Consider the following 16930-nt stretch of genomic DNA (forward strand, 5'->3'; position numbering starts at 1 on the left):
CTCAATCGGAGAGCAAGAGGCACCCGCCCGGGAGCTCACAACGTCTTATCGGGGAAATACAACTTGAGGTTCCTTGCACGCCCTGAGGACAACTGAGGGATTCATTGGTGCACCATAGCGGTGCTACTGCTCCCCTGCATAGAGACAAGGATGAAAGTCATGTGATATGGAGGGTGCAGGTGAGCTCTGACCCTGGTTTGTAATCTTGAAGGTTTGACGCTCCCTCAATAAATTCCGTGCTGTCTTTATTGCCTCGTATGCTATTATAGACAGGAAAGGTAGCATCACAGGGTAGAACTTGCTGATCTCGGTTGGGGTGAGGGAAGACTGCTCTCAGGATTGATTGCGTAACACAACGCTGTGCTTCGAGATGACAACTGCATGCATCTACTGGCTGACAGCTAAATAGCCTTCTGAGTATGGCTGATGGGTTGATGGTGAGCAAGCATTGGAAAATGACACTGCTTAGCAACGCGACTGGTGGTGCAGATGGGGAGCAAGAACCCTCACCTGCCGCTCAAGGCGTCAATGGAGCTGCAGAGCCTGAGGAGACCAAAGCTAAGCCTTCCAGGGCGCTGAAGACTCCTCTTCAGAAGGAAGCGCTTGAAGCTGCCTACAGCAGTGAGCCACACAATCTCATCTGAATCATGCGTTGCCGGGCGTTCTCAGACCATCATGCATTGAATAATTAATTTCCTGTGGCTCACACACAGTCGAACTTAATGGAGGCGATATGCCTGATGTGTTCCTGCTGCTGTGCAGTCAACCCTCTTCCCTCAGATGAGGTCCGCAAAGCCCTTGGCGAGAGGATCGGCCTCACTGCGCATCAAGTGCAGGTGGGTGTCTCCTGAATGTCCTTTATACCCTCCCAAGCACAGAAAGGCTGTACTAAATCTATTGATCCAGGTAAACTAGTCATTCATGTCCCAGCATTGATGTTTCTGCAGATCTGGTTCTCCCATCGGAGGCGCAAGGACAAGACCGCAGCCCAGGCGGCGCAAGCCAGCGCAGCAGCCGCAGTGCCCCAGGCAGCGGCAGCACCCAACCCATCATCAACACCCGCCGCTCTCCCCAAGCCGTCCGTGCCCCCACATGCATCATCGCCGGTGCAGCAGCCTGCGCAGACACCGCTGGGCCAGCAGCTGGCAGCGGTGCAGCAGGCTCGCCTGGCGCGCTCCAGCCCTCCTGCGCACATTGGCGGCCCGGCCCTGAACCAAGCAGCGCCCCAAGAAAGCCCTGCCGCCCATCAAATGAGGCCGCAGCCCGTTCATGAGAACGCCCCTCAGGCAGCTCCACGCCAGCTTCCATGTTTCATTGCCCAGGTGACTACCCCTACATCAGGACAAAAGTGAAGACTTTTGAGTGGAAGAGCAAGTCGTTGCGAGCAACTAAACGAACAAGCAGCTAACATGAGGCACTCTTGCCATTATGACTGCCATTTTGAGCTGACATTGTGCTGGGTGTGTGCAGGCGGAGCCAGTTGTGGCGTCCGAGGAGGAGTTACAGGAGCTTCTTTCGCTGGCGCGCGAGAGGCTGCCTCAGCCGTACAGGGAGGAGGGTCCCCCACTGGGGATGTTCTTCGACCCTGTCCCAGCAGCGGAGGATCCCGGCAGCCTTCCAGCGGAGATTGCTGGAGAGAAGCGCAAGCGCGTCATGATTGATGACTACGAGATGGAGGGCGGCGAAGGAGGCGATCTCAACGTGACTCGCATGGTGCCCACCTCTCCCAAGATAAAGATCCACATGGTTCTAACTGGTCCCTATATGGCTAGTTATCTTGATACTGCACGCTCTAACCTCTTGGACTACACTCTTGCATGCAGATTGGAGACGGGTACGGAGGCGGCTGGCGCAATGACAGGTGGGGCCAGGACCGGGGGCGGCAGGACGATCGGCTCATGCGGGAGAGGGACAAGGTGCGCGCATTTGCCTTTCCCGCTCGATCGTATTCATACTTAATGTCCTTTTCCCAGCAGCTGCAACGGGAGGTGTATTCATGAGGCACTTGTGGAAAATCTGTCGTAGCCGGCGCTGCAGGAGATGGACAAGCTGACGCGGGAGCAGCGGCGGCTGGCGGACCGCGAGGAGAGGGAGCGCCGCAAGGCGGACGACCTGAAGGCCAGAGAGGACGCGCGGCTGCGGCTGATGCAGGAGCGCGAAGCCAAGCGCATGCGCGACGTCGTCGAGAAGGAACGCCGCGCCGCCGAGCGCAAGGAGAACGTCGAGCGTCGCAGACGGTGAGGCCACCATTCTACCATGCACTCTTATCCGCCAGTTTTGACCCTGCAGAGACATCTTTCCATCCAATTGTGAGATACTCCTTCCCTAGAAGCACCAGAGCTTGTCGTAAGGTAGCGAGGCATGCAGCGAACAAGGTGTTTTGCAAGCGAGAAATGTGAAGGCTGTGTGGTAGGGCTCCCCCCCCTGATGGCGCGCTCCTGCCTGCCTGCCAGGGGGGGAGGCGCCCGGCCAGCAGCCGCCAGCCGTCGCGCTTCCGGCCCTTCTGCCAGCTTGGCAGAGTTCCGCGACCTGCAGTTTGCATTTGCTTCGCCCTTCAGCATTTTGCTGGCCATGAGGCACGAGGCTCAGGAGGATGAACAGCGGATGCACTTGCTGGATGACAATACAGGGTGTGTGTTGCAAGAGTGTTCCCTGTTAATTAGTTAGGGGCGGCCTTACCCTAACCTGGCTGTAATATTGAGAGGCTCTTCTTAAAAAACAAGACTAGCATAGCGTATCCTCTACAGATCAGAATTTGTCCATATGCACCCTTTCGTGCAGACATGTTGGGGCTGAGCAGCATTTTTGCATGTGCTTTTCCTCATTACTTCAAAGTCTGTATTGTATATGTGTGCACAGGGAGAAGGAAATGCTCAAGGCGCTGGCCCAGCAAGAGAAGCAGGCGACCAGGCTCCGCCAACGGGAAGCGAACGCCGGCCCCAGAGACGACCTGGACATTGAGTGGGAATCCCTCTTGGCCTCGCAACGCCAGCATCTGCCACTTCCACGGTCCGCTTGTTTCTATCTTTCCTGACGTGCACTCTGCTGTATAGCACAGGCATGACTATATGCATGCCTTGCACTTGCATTGCCGCTTTTCTTGCTATTTGTTAGGGCCTTGCACCCATAGCGTTGGATAGTTCCAGCGGATTGCGCAGCATTGGCATGTATCTTCTATATATTTGGTGGTGAGGTCCTCTACAGCAAATCACTGCTATGTGTTGCAAAGGGTGACTGATGGTTTGCTGCACTTTGACAGGGAGGGAGAGGCGCCCCCAGAGCTGCCGCTGCCGGAGAGGCCGCCATTTCCGCCGTCAGCGCTGCAGCTTCCAGCAGCGTTCCCTGCTGAGCTGGGGGACACACTGGGCAGCGAGCTGCTAATGGTGTGGGCCTTCCTGCACTCCTTTGGGGAGCTGCTGGGCCTGTGGCCCGCCACCGTGGACGAGCTGCTGGCCGCTGTGGTTCTGGGCGAGCGCAGCCGCCTGCTGGGCGAGATCCACGTGGGCCTGCTGCGCCTGCTGCAGGCCGATATGGAGGAGGCCCACGCAAGCGGGGCCACCCAGGTGCCAATCCTGTTGCTGCTTAGTCCCTGACAGACTTGCGCTGACATCCAGTGCCATCAAAACAGCACGATGTGTTGCCTGGTCCGCCATTGGTTGGAGTTGGCGTCTCGTGGAGGTCATGAACGAAAAGGTTTGGCTGGTGGCATAGGGTGGTGGACCGTCCAGCGGCCTAGACCGGGCAGTGGCAATGAGCGCTGGCTGGCTGGAGGAGGCCTGGGCCTGGGGCTTTGATGTGGACATCTGGAGGGCCCACCTCAACGCGCTGACCTGGCCGGAGGTGAGCATGCTTTTCTCAACATGCTTCCCTGCATGGTTAACTCCGCAGGATCGACATGAACTGTGGTTCTTCCTTGAACTGAGAAGAGCAACAGGACGTCTGGCTGGACGCTGAATTATTTATTGCTGCGGCAGGTGCTGCGGGAGTTTGCCATAGCGGCTGGCCTGGGCCGCAAGCGCCCCAAGCCAAGGAAGGAAGCGCGGCCCAAGATGGGCACGGAGGGCGAGGACGTTGTTGCCGACGAGGCCGGCAATCTCAAGCTGCGTCTGCCACCCCGCTATGCAGTCGGCACTGTCAAGGCGGCTGCCTGGCAGGTGTGCCTCCCATCCTGTCTAGGCAATGCAAGTGCGTTGTGGACTCACGCAGGCTGATTGGTCTCAGAATTAGCTGGACAAATTTGAAGGTGGTGAGAACAAGTGGATGTTGGGAGCAGGTGTTGGCTGAGGCTGGCCCGGACGGGCTGGGCATCACAGAGATTGCCAAGCGCATTCAGAAGCAGGGCCTGCGAGACCTGAGGACGTCCAGAACGCCCGAGGTGTGCTATTGTTCCAAATGACACTGTCATATACACCCTGTGGGAATGCCGCCAAATGATTACTTTCAGCATGTCAAAAGTCCGATGCATGCCAAGTCTTCCTGACTGCGCAGGCTTCTGTGGCGGCTGCCCTGTCACGTGATGTGGTGTTTGGACGGACTGCTCCGGCCACCTATGGCTTAAACTCCCTTGTCAACAACATGAAGTGCGTCCCCTTCTACTCACTTTGTGTTGACCTCCCGTTTGCAATTTCTGAGACTCGTTTCTCAAGTTGTTTCATGGAGCAGCTGGTGTACAAAGTCCCTCCAAAGAATACTGACCTGTTCATGCAATGTTGTGCAGGCTTGCGGGGTTGCCAGCACCAGCAGCATCCGCAGACACAGAGAAGAAGGAGGCCGCATCAGATGCGGCAGGCGAGGTCAAGGCAGAAGTGAAGGAGGAACCTCAAGGCACTGACAAAGCTGCAGGCGCCTCCGCCGACGCCATTGCCAAGCAGGAGGGGGATGCGAATGCGCATGGCCACGAGAGCGACGATGACTCCGACTCAGAAGATGAAGAGCCCGAGGAGGATGTGGTGAGTGCTCCCATTGCTGACTGGACTGATCGCCATTCCCAAGCTCCCACTTGTATATGCATGCTTACCAGACCACATGCCCTTTCTCCCCGGGTGACTTTGTAGGGCTTTGTGAACCCTTCCTTATCTGCAATAACTTGCCCGTTTGCATTTCAGTTCTCCAATACTTACTGATTGACCTCTGCAGGGCCAAAATAGACGGTTCATGGGTGACGGGCTAGTTTTGTGTACATGAGCAGGTGCAGGGGGAGCCCTGGGTGACAGCGCTGGAGACGTGCGAGTATGGGGAGCTGAGCATGGAGATGCGCATGGCGGCAATAGTGGCGCTGATGCACCTGGCGCTGGATGGCCCTTCTGTGCGCACCTGCCTCGATGGCCGCCTGGAGGAGGCGCAGCGCGTCCGCAAGTCTATGTGGGACGAGGCCAAGGCATGCCACCGTCTCATCATCCTCCTTCTATATTTTGCACTACCTTAATCTTGCCATGCTGCCTGAATCACTGCTGTTGTCAAGCCATGCCTTTGGCTCATCCAAGCACATCTTGCTCATCTACTACTTGAACCGCTGTTGGTGTAATTCCAAGTGATGCAAGCAAATTTTGCTCGTCTTGATCCTCTAATGGGTGCTGTTTTTTATTGAAAATTTTGGGTCGTGCGAGCCATGGGATGAGGGTGATGTTGTGGTCAAATTGCAGGCTGAGAAGAGGCAGAGGCAGATTGAGGCGGCGGAGCGTGCGAAGCGCGCGGCGGCCGAGGCGCAGCGCAACCTGGAGCTTTTCAGGCAGCAAAATGGCATGGGGCCCGGGCCCTCCTCTACCCCAGACGCCGAACCCAACCCCAGCGGTGCTGCCAGCGCCACCAATGCACAGGTCAATACTCCTGGCAGCTGCAGTTTTGCACATGCTTTTTGCATGCTGGCAAGGGATCAAAATTGGCTCTTTGTGAACACCTTTGTCGTGGGGATTGAGGTGAAGTGGTGCACAGGGAGGGGCTGGCGGCCAGAGTGCCGCACGAGTGGAGAGCAGCGTGGAGCCCACTGGCCCCAGCATCATGGAGGATGAAGTCTCTGCGGCCAACGCAGCCAAGCAGCGGCAGCAGCAGCGCGCAGAGACCATCAGGTGCTACTTCTTTCCTTTTGTCTCATGCTTGACCCTACCAGTTTCCTCATGTCTTTACTGTTTATCTGGGCTGAAAAGTTCTCATTGGCGGTATCTTGATGGTTTCCAAAACCTGCTCAGGAGAGCCGAGGAGTCGAATGCAGTTCGGACAGAGCCGCTGGGGCAGGACAGGCGGTATAACAGGTACTGGCGCCTAGCGGCCGGCAGCGAAGCCGGATCAGGCCGCATCTTTGTGGAGTTACAGGTGTGCATGCATTGCAAGCCCACCGCCAGTGCCTCTGTTTAACATCTGATCATGCTTTGGAACCATGGCGCTTTCATGAATCTCAATGATGAATTCCCTCTATGGAGCACGAATGTCACAAATGTCTCCTCTGCTTTGCAGGACACGCAGACCTACAGGATACTGGGGCAGCCTGACACATTGGAGACGCTGATGGGGGCGCTGGAGAAGAGGGGCGCGCGCGAAGGCGCCCTCTACAACTCCCTGCTCCGCCACAAGGACTCCATCCTCCAGGGCATGCCTGCAGAGCCCCTCAAGTGAGCATCCTGCGCCTGCTATCTCTCCTCTTTCGCTGTCATCTCTCCTACTCTCAGTTCTTGATTTAAAAACAGATTGCCTCCCCTTCATTCTAATTACACAGAGGCCCTGAAGAGTGCTCCTTCCTGGTCTGGTGGCCATTGCTGTCTCCGCCTCTGTCCATTCTCCTCGACACTGTACTAGCGTGCCTGCCCTTCATACTCCCGGTATATGACACACAGGCGCTGAGACTGCTGCTTCGTGGTCGTCTCAGGATGTTGCGTTGACAAAAGTGGGATTGACAGGGCTGCTTCCTGCTGTTGTGTCAGGATGCCGGCGCTGTCTGAGGCTGAGGGCGCGCAAGTGGAGTCAGAACATCGTGCGTGGGTGTACAGCCTGCCAACGCAGGCGCACGTGCGCGCCTCCGACCCGGCGATTGCGGCTTCTCTGGCGGCCGAGGAGGCGGCCGCGCTCGCGGAGCAGTCTCAGCCGCGCCTGGCCAAGCTCAAGTGCGATCTGCTCCGCGTGCAGGCCGCGCTGCCGCCGCCCGCCATGGCCGAATCCTGGGACGCTGATGCCTGGCGCCAGGTCCGCGCGATCCCTCTCGCCTGTTTTGTCTGCTGTCAATTTCCATAATCGCTGCAGCGCAAAATAGCAGCCCCCGGACAGAAATTTCAAGGTCAAACTGGAGACGGACAATGCAATCTACGTGTTACACTGCAGCAGCTGCATACCTTTTCTACCACTCTACTTTCCTAGTATAGTTCAAACGGGAAGTTTCAATATTGAGTGCAATGTCATGTTTGCTGTAAGAACTCAAGCCGTGAATGCAATTGGTATGGGTGGTGCAGCGTGTGCGAACAGCTTCAACTGTGGTGGAGCTGCGGACGGCGCTTGGGCAGCTGGAGGCGAGCCTGCATGACGAGTATGTGTCGACGCAGTTCAAGCGCAAGCCTGCTCCCGTCAAGGGCGCCTGCCTCAGCACAGGTCCGAATAGGGTCCCCCGTGCATGTCATTCTGATGTTTGGATCACAGGAGCGCTAGGCATGGTGATTCAAGTAGATTCTGGGCAATGAGCCTGCATTATATGTACCATTGCGGGGGCACAGGCAAGGCGGCAGGGCACAAGCAGCAGGCGGCAGAGGGCGCCGAAGGCACGGAGGCCCAGCCGGCTGCAGCGGATGTGCAGCTGCTGGAATGGCTGCCGCCCACAGTCGCAGCTGTCAGCCTGCGACTGGGCGCCCTGGATGCCGCGCTCATCTACAGCCCCGGCATGCCTCCCGCCAGGGACAATCTTCAGGTGACCATCGACACCCCAATGCCATCGGTCAGCTCTCTTGTTGCGATGTCTTGGCTCACACGTGGTGGCAGCAATCCGAGGTGATGAGGGGAATTTGAGGGATGCGTGCGCCGGCTGTGCAGGCATACAAGTACATCCAGCGGCCTGCGCTGCCGGTGGAGCTGACAGAGGGCGGCATGGAGGCCCAGGCCAAGGGCAGCCGCGTGGTCTCAGGGCAGCCCATCGGCATTGGAGGCCGCTCGCGCCCCTCCCACTTCCCTCCCTTCCCCCAGGTCTGCTCCACTGCTATATCCACATCCTCCGTTTGCCTTGCAAATCTGTTACACGGCATGCATGATCCGTGTTGACATTTTTGTAGCTGGCGGGGCTGCAACACTGTGGTGTCGTCTGGTGAGGTGCGTGTCACCTACACTTCTGCTTGCACGTCGATCTCACCGGGTCCAGTGCGATTCCGTATATACTGACTGTGTGTGAGGTGGGGAGTGGGTGTGTGCGCAGGCTGTGCTGCAGGGCCCGCCGCAGCCATTCCAGCTGCCGATCGAGGAGCTGCGCGCGGCGGTGGCGGCCGGCGAGAAGGAGGGAGCGGCGGAGGCCCAGGGATCCGAGCCCGCCTCTGCCAGCCCCAGCCTCGCCCGCTCCACTCCCCCCGTCAGCAGGTCAGGCCTGCTCGGCTGCGTCCCCTCCACTCATGCCTCTGCTTTTACTTTGCGAGCCTGCATCGATGAGTGATCCCTTCACGACCAGTTCAGACCATGAAAATTGCAGTCGTTCAAAGAGGCGCCGATCCCCTACACAGTTTTGGAAGCGCATTCTGTTGAGAAGGTTGTTTTGGGCTGGGTCCCAGACAAGCTGGAGGAATGTATTAAAGTGACCATCAGGGCCATTCTGTGAACTCGTCTGGCAGAACTATTGCGGCAGCGCTGATTGGTTGGGTACTGAAGGCCAGCCCTTTGTACTGTGCAGGGCCAAGGGCAGAACGAGCGCGAAGGCGGCGCCACGTGGCAAGAGCAACCTGCGGCGGCAGCTGGACGCGATGGAGACGGACGACGACGCTGACGAGGACGAGGGTGACAGCGCCGATGACATGGACATCGATGCGCGCTACCCCGTCAGCTCCCGAGCCACGCCCGCCTTCTCTGAAGAGGGTGCGCCTACCGCCACTCCAGCCATGCTTTCTGCATCTGTACATACAAAGATGTCATGGGTCTTGGCAATGCCTCGATGAGTGCCTCTACTGAGCTCTGAAGGAAGGGGGGAGAGGTGTTCGCCAAGTGCGGCATATGCTGAAGTGTCTCTTATGGCGTTGTGTGCAGGTCAGGATGACGAGGAGCAAGAGAGCGATGATGACCAGCCTGGTGGTGAAGAGGACCTTGAGATCAGTGACTAGCGAATAAAAGTGTTTCTCTTCAGGCTCTATTCTCTTGAGGCAGCTTTCCTCCCTTTCTGCCTATGCCGTTATTACTCGATCTTACTCGTCTTGTTTGTGTTGCCACCTGTTGCAAATTATATGAGCCGTCCAGGAAGCTGTAACGGGATGGTGAGCTATTGCAGAGGTTGCCCTGGGCGTTTCACAAGGGTGATGTCCCAGACAGGCACATGCATTCCTTTTGGCAAAGCACTCGTGCGAGTGCATCTCAAGAGGCTTGACAATGCCCTGAGTGCAATTGCCAGATATACCAAGTTCTACTAATTGTGCAGATGCAAGCAGCATCAAGCACGTAGTATAAAATGATTTATCGATCGACAGTGTTCGCTCCCACACTCATCATCAGGATCTGAACATAGTGCCCACACCCACCTCAGGCAGGACAAGGAAGAGCTTAATTATCATCAATCACAAGATTCTTCAGGTGTCTGAAGATTACCCACAGCTCTACGCTCAAAGCTAGCAGTCTCCCTAGTATGAGCCCTGCTCCCAGAAATGGAGATGCCATCCAGCTCGCAGAAAGGTGACTCCTTGCCCTGTGCGATGGCGGGCAGGTGTTGATAGGCAGATGTTGAGCAGATGGTATAGCGTTTTGCAGAACTCCTTGTTAGTACTAATAAGGTGGGGATCTTACCACAGCCACAGCGGTGTTCCCATGATCCCACTGATGGCAAGGATACCGGGAGGTGTCTTGAAACCATTGCTCATTACAGCCTTGACCCAAGGCGGTGCTTGGCAGAAGTATCCAGTCTTCCAAGCTGCGCCACCTCCCTGTTGATGAAGGCATCTTTCTGTATGCACTTGAAGGCAACTGTGTAATCTGAGCCAATCCCATTATGCTCAAAGCCCCTCAGTGGTCCCAAAGACGGGCCGAGAATTGCGCACCTTGTGAGTGGCCACAAAAGTCAGGAACTCCAGGGCTATTGGGAATGCAGCTGCTGGCCCAGGAAGGGTCCAAGCATAGAGCACAGCTCTGCTGGTATTGTCAACAGCAACATCTAGCCAAGCTCCAAAGGCAGACGTCTGCATAGATGAGCATCTATGGTTATGTCGTTGCATCTGATTCTGAATTCATGCATTATTGCATTGTGATAACCGTATATCACCTGTTTAAGGGCTCTTGCAAGCACTCCATCGACGAAATCCAAGAGGAAGTTGACAAGGAACAGAGCAAAGGTGGACCCTGGATGACTAGATCCAGTGCACAGCGCGCACAACAACAGTATAATTCGCACGTAACCAACTAGATTAGGAGCATACCACAGAACTTGTCCGGTGCCCATGTCAATTTTAAGAAAACATCTTATGGAAAACCTTCATCAAACCAGAAATGTCTGACCACAAACACTCCGTCTATAAAACACTTGCAGCATTGTCCAGCATAAATTTCATCAAAGAAGGCTTGGGGTTGTGACGTGTCAGAAGAGATCCACGGTGAAGCTGGAGGAAGCTGCAGTGAAGGAAGGGACTCTTTCAACTTCTGCCTCACTTCGTGGACATCTAATCAGCCCTGACTGTGCTGGAATGATGTAATATGTTTCTCTCTCTCGTGCAAAAATTGGCAAACTCAGTGGCTTACGTACATGCGCTCCAGATTTAGAATGAGAATTCCTTCAACAAGCTGGGTGCATCATGCTGGCACTGGCAGTCATGACTGTGATCACTGCTTGCAAACTTTAGATGTGTAGGCTCTGCGCTGTGCCGCACTGGAACTTGTGCATGCATAGTGCAGCTGTACTCCAGTCACAGTTGCTGCAGGCGCATGGTGGCTGTGAGATGGCATGAATGCGCTGCAAGGCAGAAATTTCTTTGAGATGTCACATAATTACCACATGATAATTATTACAGTCAATCCTTCGCACCGCAGAAACTTCCAGTGGCATGGCAGTCACTGACTGGCGTTGGCATTCGCAGAGCTGCACACATTTTCAGATCGGACACTGTTTGTCCCCGATAATCACAGGTGAACTGTCACGGCTGTCACTACGCCTCCAGTCAGCTCCATACTCAGACGTCAGCAATTGTGACCTCCACCTCCACACCGGGCTCAATGCTGCACGAAGCATACACGCACCTCTCAGCATTTGCGTTACAAAGCTACACCCCACATTGAAGAGTACACTGCAAGGGCGGACGGTAAACGATAAACACAGTGGTACGACAGCTGGTGACAACCGCCATGTATCACTCACCTGATCGAGGTGATCTGCTTGACCACATCAGCGGGAGAGTGCAGGTCAATCAGGCGCTTGTGGATCCTGCAACAGCACTGGGACATTCAGGTGCCAGCGTTGACAGCTCATCACAGACACCAACAGCAGTGCAGACCAGCGCCCAAGCTCTGCAATGCCAAATGCCAGGTGCTCTGCTGCGCACCTCATCTCAAAGCGATCCCATGTGTTGGTACCCTCTCCACAGGGCGACTTCCTGGTGGTGATGTGCAGCACCTTGGTGGGCATGCGCACGGGACCCTTCACCTTCAGCTGCTTGTCCTTGGCACCGCGGATCAGGTCGGTGCAGACTGTTGCACACAGCGTCCATGTCAGCGTCCAGCATCCAGCGACAGAAAGCCCAGCAGGGATGGTGAAAGCAGCAAGCAGCCTGGGATAAGTGATCAGAGAGTAGCTGCGTCAGGAACGGTGCCTACCCTTTTCCAAGTTCTTCACGTTGCGTGAAGTCAAGGTGATGCGAATGCGGTGGACCTGGACATCCTCCTCCTGGCCGGGCTTACCGATGGGCTTCAGTGCAGACATCTGCGAAATAATTACATGAGCAGTCAGGACAGCATCTGTAAAGCGCAGTTGAAAGCAGTTAAGACTTGACTATTATTTTACTCAGTATGCAATCAACCGTATGAGGCTCTCACGATATGAGGCCTTCCTGAGCAGAATCAGACATCTCACAAAGGGCAACACCCACCTTGGCTGGTTGTCGTTAGTTGATCGATGCTCGGCAAATCCCCGACTCACACTGACGCTTCTGTCAGTGAGGCAAAGTGAGGGATCTGCCTTCTTTCTTGCAAGTTTCGCCTGAGTGGGCGGCGGATTGACAACGCCGTCGCAGGGCTGCCCAAAAGCCCATTTTGGGCAGATTATCTCGCTCCTGAACGAGATCTCAGTGATAGGCTCGCAACAATCGCAAAGGGCGCGAGCAACAATTCATAGTGAACACGTGTAATAAGCTTTGCCCTCTAACATATTGACTACTGCAACTCTAGCAGCCGCATGGGCGCAGATATGGGGCTGAACGTCGTAGCCGGGAGCTGGTTGGAAGGCACCAATCCACTCGTTTCTACCGCAGTCGGAGCGCTGGCGTTCTGGGTGCTGGGCGCTGTCGTGGGACTCTGCGTACGTTCTTTTATGCTTGTACCGGCTGCTGCCGGCCATCTGATGCTTGGATTGCTGTCCTGCCTTGCCTAGTCGTTGACGCGGTGTCTTTTCAAGCAACGACGGCTGAAGCTGGTTGGGTCTCTGTCGTGCAGCTCCCCCGGCCAAAGTGGTTGGCCACGGGGTCTCCCTTTGCGACATCGTCATTCTACAGTCCGGCTGGCTTGCTCGTGCGACGACTGTCTTTGTGTTTCCAAGGCTTTTACATTATCAGGTACAGCTTCCGTCCTGTAGTGGGTGTGATTTTGTGGGAGCCTGGGATACGTTCTCTTTGCTTTTTTATCAATCATGGGTGCTCTCTGGCGTTGCATTGGCATCGGGCGTGTGCATGATGAGAGGCGTTTGTCTGCCGTGGTTGTTAGATCCTCCTGCAGGGACATTGTCTGGCACATATCTGTTCGTTTGCCTGCAGGGAAATATGGAATCATTTTACCTCGCCGGGCACGTTTCACGCCCTCATGCTGGCAGTGCAAGGCCTGCTGTCAGGGACCGGCTGGCACTATGTGCCTCCTCAGAAGAGGGCACACAAGTTGCGCAAGCTGAGACACAAGAAGAGCAGCGATGCCCAGCAGAAATCGGGGTCCTCGGACCCTATCAGCTGGTGAGTGGCGTTATTCTGCATTGCAAGGGACGCAGACAAGGCACACATGCTTAAACAGCTGGGATGTGAGGTTGAACTTAGTGTTGCAGTGAGGGTTTGTATTAATAGTTGGGAAATGCTCACAGGTACGTGGGTGATGAGGACATGGAATTCTTCAAGGAGAGGCTTGAGGTGCCGGCGGGCTCTGGCCCCTGGGAGCACATGATGACCAAGGACTTTGGCACCTTCACATATGAAGCCTGGCGCCGGACCCTTGCGGTGAGCGCCTGCACTGCTGCCCCGAAGCCAGTGAAAGTGACAAGGTATCTGTCTGTATATCAAAAGTTTGGGTGACTGTCAGTGGCTTTGATGCTGAGAAGCTGTCTATGTATCTCAACAGGACGGCAAGACAGAGTACAAGAGTGTGACAGTGGCAGAAGACTCCACTGCGGAAGAGTTCATGGACTTCTACCTGGACGACCACACCCGCACCAAATGGGTGAGTCCACCTCTTTTGCTTCATACCCCCACATCTGCATCCTGTCGGCATGCAGGTTTGCCTTGTCTTCAACTGGAGAGGGTGCTGACAGAGTTGGAAATGCAGGATACGATGATCTCGGAGCACGAGAGCCTGGAGGTGGGTGACGGCAGGCAGCGCTGCCAGGTGGTGCGCTGGGTGCGCACGTTCCCATTCTCCTTCCTGTCCAAGCGCGAGTACATCATCGGCCGCCGCATGTGGCGCGGCCCCGATGGCTGCCTCTTTGGCATCACCAAGGTGTGCCACTACCCGCTACATCGTTTGAATATCTTATGCGAGCTTCCTGTGCTCTGCATAGATCTGCGGTAATGTGGGAAAGTCTGGACTTTCCCACAGGGCTTTGACGATATAAGATGCAGAGCTTGAATTACTGAGTCCTTGTGCTGCAGAGCATCGACCACCCTCGAGCGCCGCCGGCGAGGGGCATCGTGCGGATGGATGTGTTCTGGTCCATGTGGCGCTCGCGCACCATCCCCTGCCCCCACGGCAGCGGCCGGCCAGCCTGCGAGACCGTGCTCATCCACCACGAGCAGTTCAAGATCCCTGAGAACCTGGCGCGCTTCGCCGTGCGCCACGGCATGAGCGGCTTTGTCAAGAAGATGGGCCCCGCCGTCTGCGAGTTCGTCGCCGACCGCCGCAAGCGCATCGCGCCGGTGCGCCCTCCGTCCCTGCTCCCTGGCAGTCCGCTGTTGCCTTGCCTGAACTGATTGGTGCTTCCATGCTGACACACTTCCATACTCACAGCAGTTTAGCTGCATTACATGCACACAGGCATGTCAGAAAGTGGGGCGCTGACAAGCAGGCTTTTGGTGTGCAGTTTGAGGATGATCCGGAGGCTTTTGGAGCGAGCGGCGTGCCCAACCCGCCCTCCCCGCCCTCGCGCTCGCCCTCGATGGGGTCGACAGAGTCCCTGCTGGACAGCGCGTTCGAGACGTCCTCTGAGCCCAGCACCGCGCCCAGCTCGCCCTCAGGCGGCCAACGGCGCGAGCGGCGGCCGCAGTGGAGCGGCGAGCGTGAGCGGAGGGGGCCCCTCCGGCGGCTGCAGCAAGTCAACGCTGCGGTGATTGCTGCCGGGGTCGCCTTCGCGCTCGGCCGCTCCACCAGCCGCGGCCGGATGCTATGAAGGATCACAGGAGATCGGTGTGCGGGCGCATGGTACTGTGATATGGCTTTGGGTTGCGGCGGGGATGGGTGTCCTCCCCGTCACGATGCATGGCCGTGAGCGTGTTGACAGGCAGTGGAGTTGGTTTCAGCTCATGGACAAGGGGTGTGAGGATTTGCAATCATATTAATTACGTGTGAGAGGGAGAGCGAGTGCGAATCTGCGTTTTGATAATTGCGGCAGGTGGCCTTGCATGCTATGGTGCTATAAGTTTGCTCGTGATGCCAGCATGAGAATCTGACATTGACCGCAAATGGCAATTTTTGAGAATGACCCAGGCGTTTGTGGCAAGGCAAGTTTGGCTGGGTGGGTCCTTGAGGCGTCCCTCTATTTTGAGCCCCAATATCAGCGTGCAATTTTGTGGATGAGTTTGTTTTTGAAAGGAACAAAGGATTGTGTGATAGATGTATAGGAAACTCTTTTTTGCATGGAGTATAGGGCCCAAAAGAATAAAGTTTTTACTGTGTATTAGGCTGTTTTGATGTTCCCATATACATACGTCTTAGGGATATCTCTTTTGTATAGCGCCTCATGATCAAGGCACGGCCGATACTTGGCCAAATTTTGGTGTGAACTAGGACCCTTCTCGTATATATCCGATTTTTGGTGTATTAGGACTGAACCCCTGCATCTTGTGTGTGCCTAGTGGCCTGGGCGTGCTGAGGGCTGTCATTGCAGGGCCTGCGCGCCATCAGGATTTTGAGATGCGCACAGGCAGGGTTTCAAGTTTTGTGACATGGGAGTGCAGCTCCCAGGGGTTTTGTAGGTGTGCATTAGGATGTCCTCATACCAGACTCTCACAAAAGCCATTCTATTCCAGTTGTGTGGTCTGGAACTGATCTGCCTGTTTCTTGGTTCTCCGTGTGGGTCCAGCTAGCTCAGGGCCCAGTCCCAGCCGAATTCAGCCTTGACTATCCTATAGAATACAGCCTGTTGTCTCTATGCCACAATTCCTGTATCGATGTGGTGAGTAATGGAAGGATGCTGCATCTGAGGTCAGCGTATTGTAAGCTCGTTGCAACACCTGCCCTGAGGCCCATCTTGCCATATTGCTCTAGATTCAATATAGTAATCTGTAGGTGCAGGGTATGTTTCTCACATGATGCTTCCCTTGATACTTGAGCCACATGCGATCCACCTTCATCAGTAGACTGAGTCGACTAGACTTCACAAAAGGCATGTGATACAATGCAGGAGCAATATGTTTATCAGTTTAGTGTTAACAAAGAATTTGTAATATCTGCACATGCGACGCTAGCTCTCCACCTGGAACTCTCTGTAGCTCTGGCTGCAGCTGCTCATTGGGCTCTCAAACCATGTCTAACTTTGTCTAATGGTTAGCAGTGCCCTGGCAGGGCAAGCACTCAAAAGTATCAGCTGCCATGAAGTTCCAATCCTATACATGCATCCCTTGGACACCCCACAAACGTGTTCTGCATTGACAGATGCATACATGATCAGCCATTTGCAATCAACTGCAAGGTGCCAGTCACACTCTCACTTCCTGCCATGATCGTAGGTACTAAACCTGAACCCATGCACCTAGATGCTGCAAACTCCTTCTAAACAAAAACACATACAGGGCTCGCATGACTCCCTATCGAAAATGACCCACACTGGTCATGAGTACACAGAAAAGCGCTGTGCAACTATTCACCTAAGGCAACTCTGCAAAACTGGTCAGGATTCAATGAAGGGGTGGTGATCTCTCTCATTTGGCCCTAGTGGGGCTCTCAAAACTGGCCAGACACACAGGAGCTGGCTGACAGGCAACAAAGACACTCACCTATGGATATCCAGTGTGACAATGCAGACCTGACCTAACCCTCACATTCATTAAATAGGTCTTCGATGCGCCTCACAAGGACCGCCGCCATGCCAGGCATCAGCTGCTGCGTCCCTTTGAAGTGCATCACTCCCTATCCAGGGCACACGCTGCCTGCCTAAAAGTGG

General features: G+C 55.4%; 3 protein-coding genes across 3 annotated transcripts; 2 read left to right on the forward strand and 1 right to left on the reverse strand.

The window, feature by feature from the left end:
- Positions 1-166: 166 nt before the first annotated feature.
- COCSUDRAFT_46901 (hypothetical protein) lies at positions 167-9430 on the forward strand (the record flags this gene model as incomplete). The annotated part of the gene is made up of 27 exons (XM_005649159.1): positions 167-179; positions 490-621; positions 763-836; positions 948-1151; positions 1471-1713; positions 1824-1916; positions 2038-2237; positions 2454-2630; positions 2860-3009; positions 3260-3563; positions 3712-3840; positions 3975-4154; positions 4274-4375; positions 4489-4580; positions 4718-4949; positions 5189-5347; positions 5643-5816; positions 5932-6065; positions 6186-6309; positions 6451-6605; positions 6915-7173; positions 7437-7572; positions 7695-7885; positions 8008-8157; positions 8384-8541; positions 8849-9030; positions 9199-9430. The coding sequence occupies 27 exons, from the start codon at positions 167-169 to the stop codon at positions 9270-9272; spliced, it is 4221 nt and encodes a 1406-aa protein (XP_005649216.1). The 3' UTR covers positions 9273-9430.
- A 1692-nt stretch (positions 9431-11122) lies between these two features.
- Positions 11123-12318, reverse strand: COCSUDRAFT_22962 (ribosomal protein S1). The gene is made up of 5 exons (XM_005649160.1): positions 12231-12318; positions 11959-12064; positions 11688-11832; positions 11504-11569; positions 11123-11364 (listed from the first exon to the last, which is right to left on the reverse strand). Exons 2-5 carry the CDS (start codon positions 12062-12064, stop codon positions 11319-11321), a joined length of 363 nt encoding a protein of 120 aa, XP_005649217.1. The 5' UTR covers positions 12231-12318; the 3' UTR covers positions 11123-11318.
- Positions 12319-12619: 301 nt separating this feature from the next.
- COCSUDRAFT_46903 (Bet v1-like protein) lies at positions 12620-16002 on the forward strand. The gene is made up of 8 exons (XM_005649161.1): positions 12620-12658; positions 12793-12911; positions 13110-13298; positions 13424-13556; positions 13678-13776; positions 13882-14052; positions 14205-14468; positions 14633-16002. Exons 3-8 carry the CDS (start codon positions 13156-13158, stop codon positions 14936-14938), a joined length of 1116 nt encoding a protein of 371 aa, XP_005649218.1. The 5' UTR covers positions 12620-12658; positions 12793-12911; positions 13110-13155; the 3' UTR covers positions 14939-16002.
- Positions 16003-16930: the final 928 nt, after the last annotated feature.

The sequence above is a fragment of the Coccomyxa subellipsoidea genome (genome assembly GCF_000258705.1).
Source record: "Coccomyxa subellipsoidea C-169, whole genome shotgun sequence".
Classification (NCBI taxonomy): domain Eukaryota; kingdom Viridiplantae; phylum Chlorophyta; class Trebouxiophyceae; family Coccomyxaceae; genus Coccomyxa; species Coccomyxa subellipsoidea.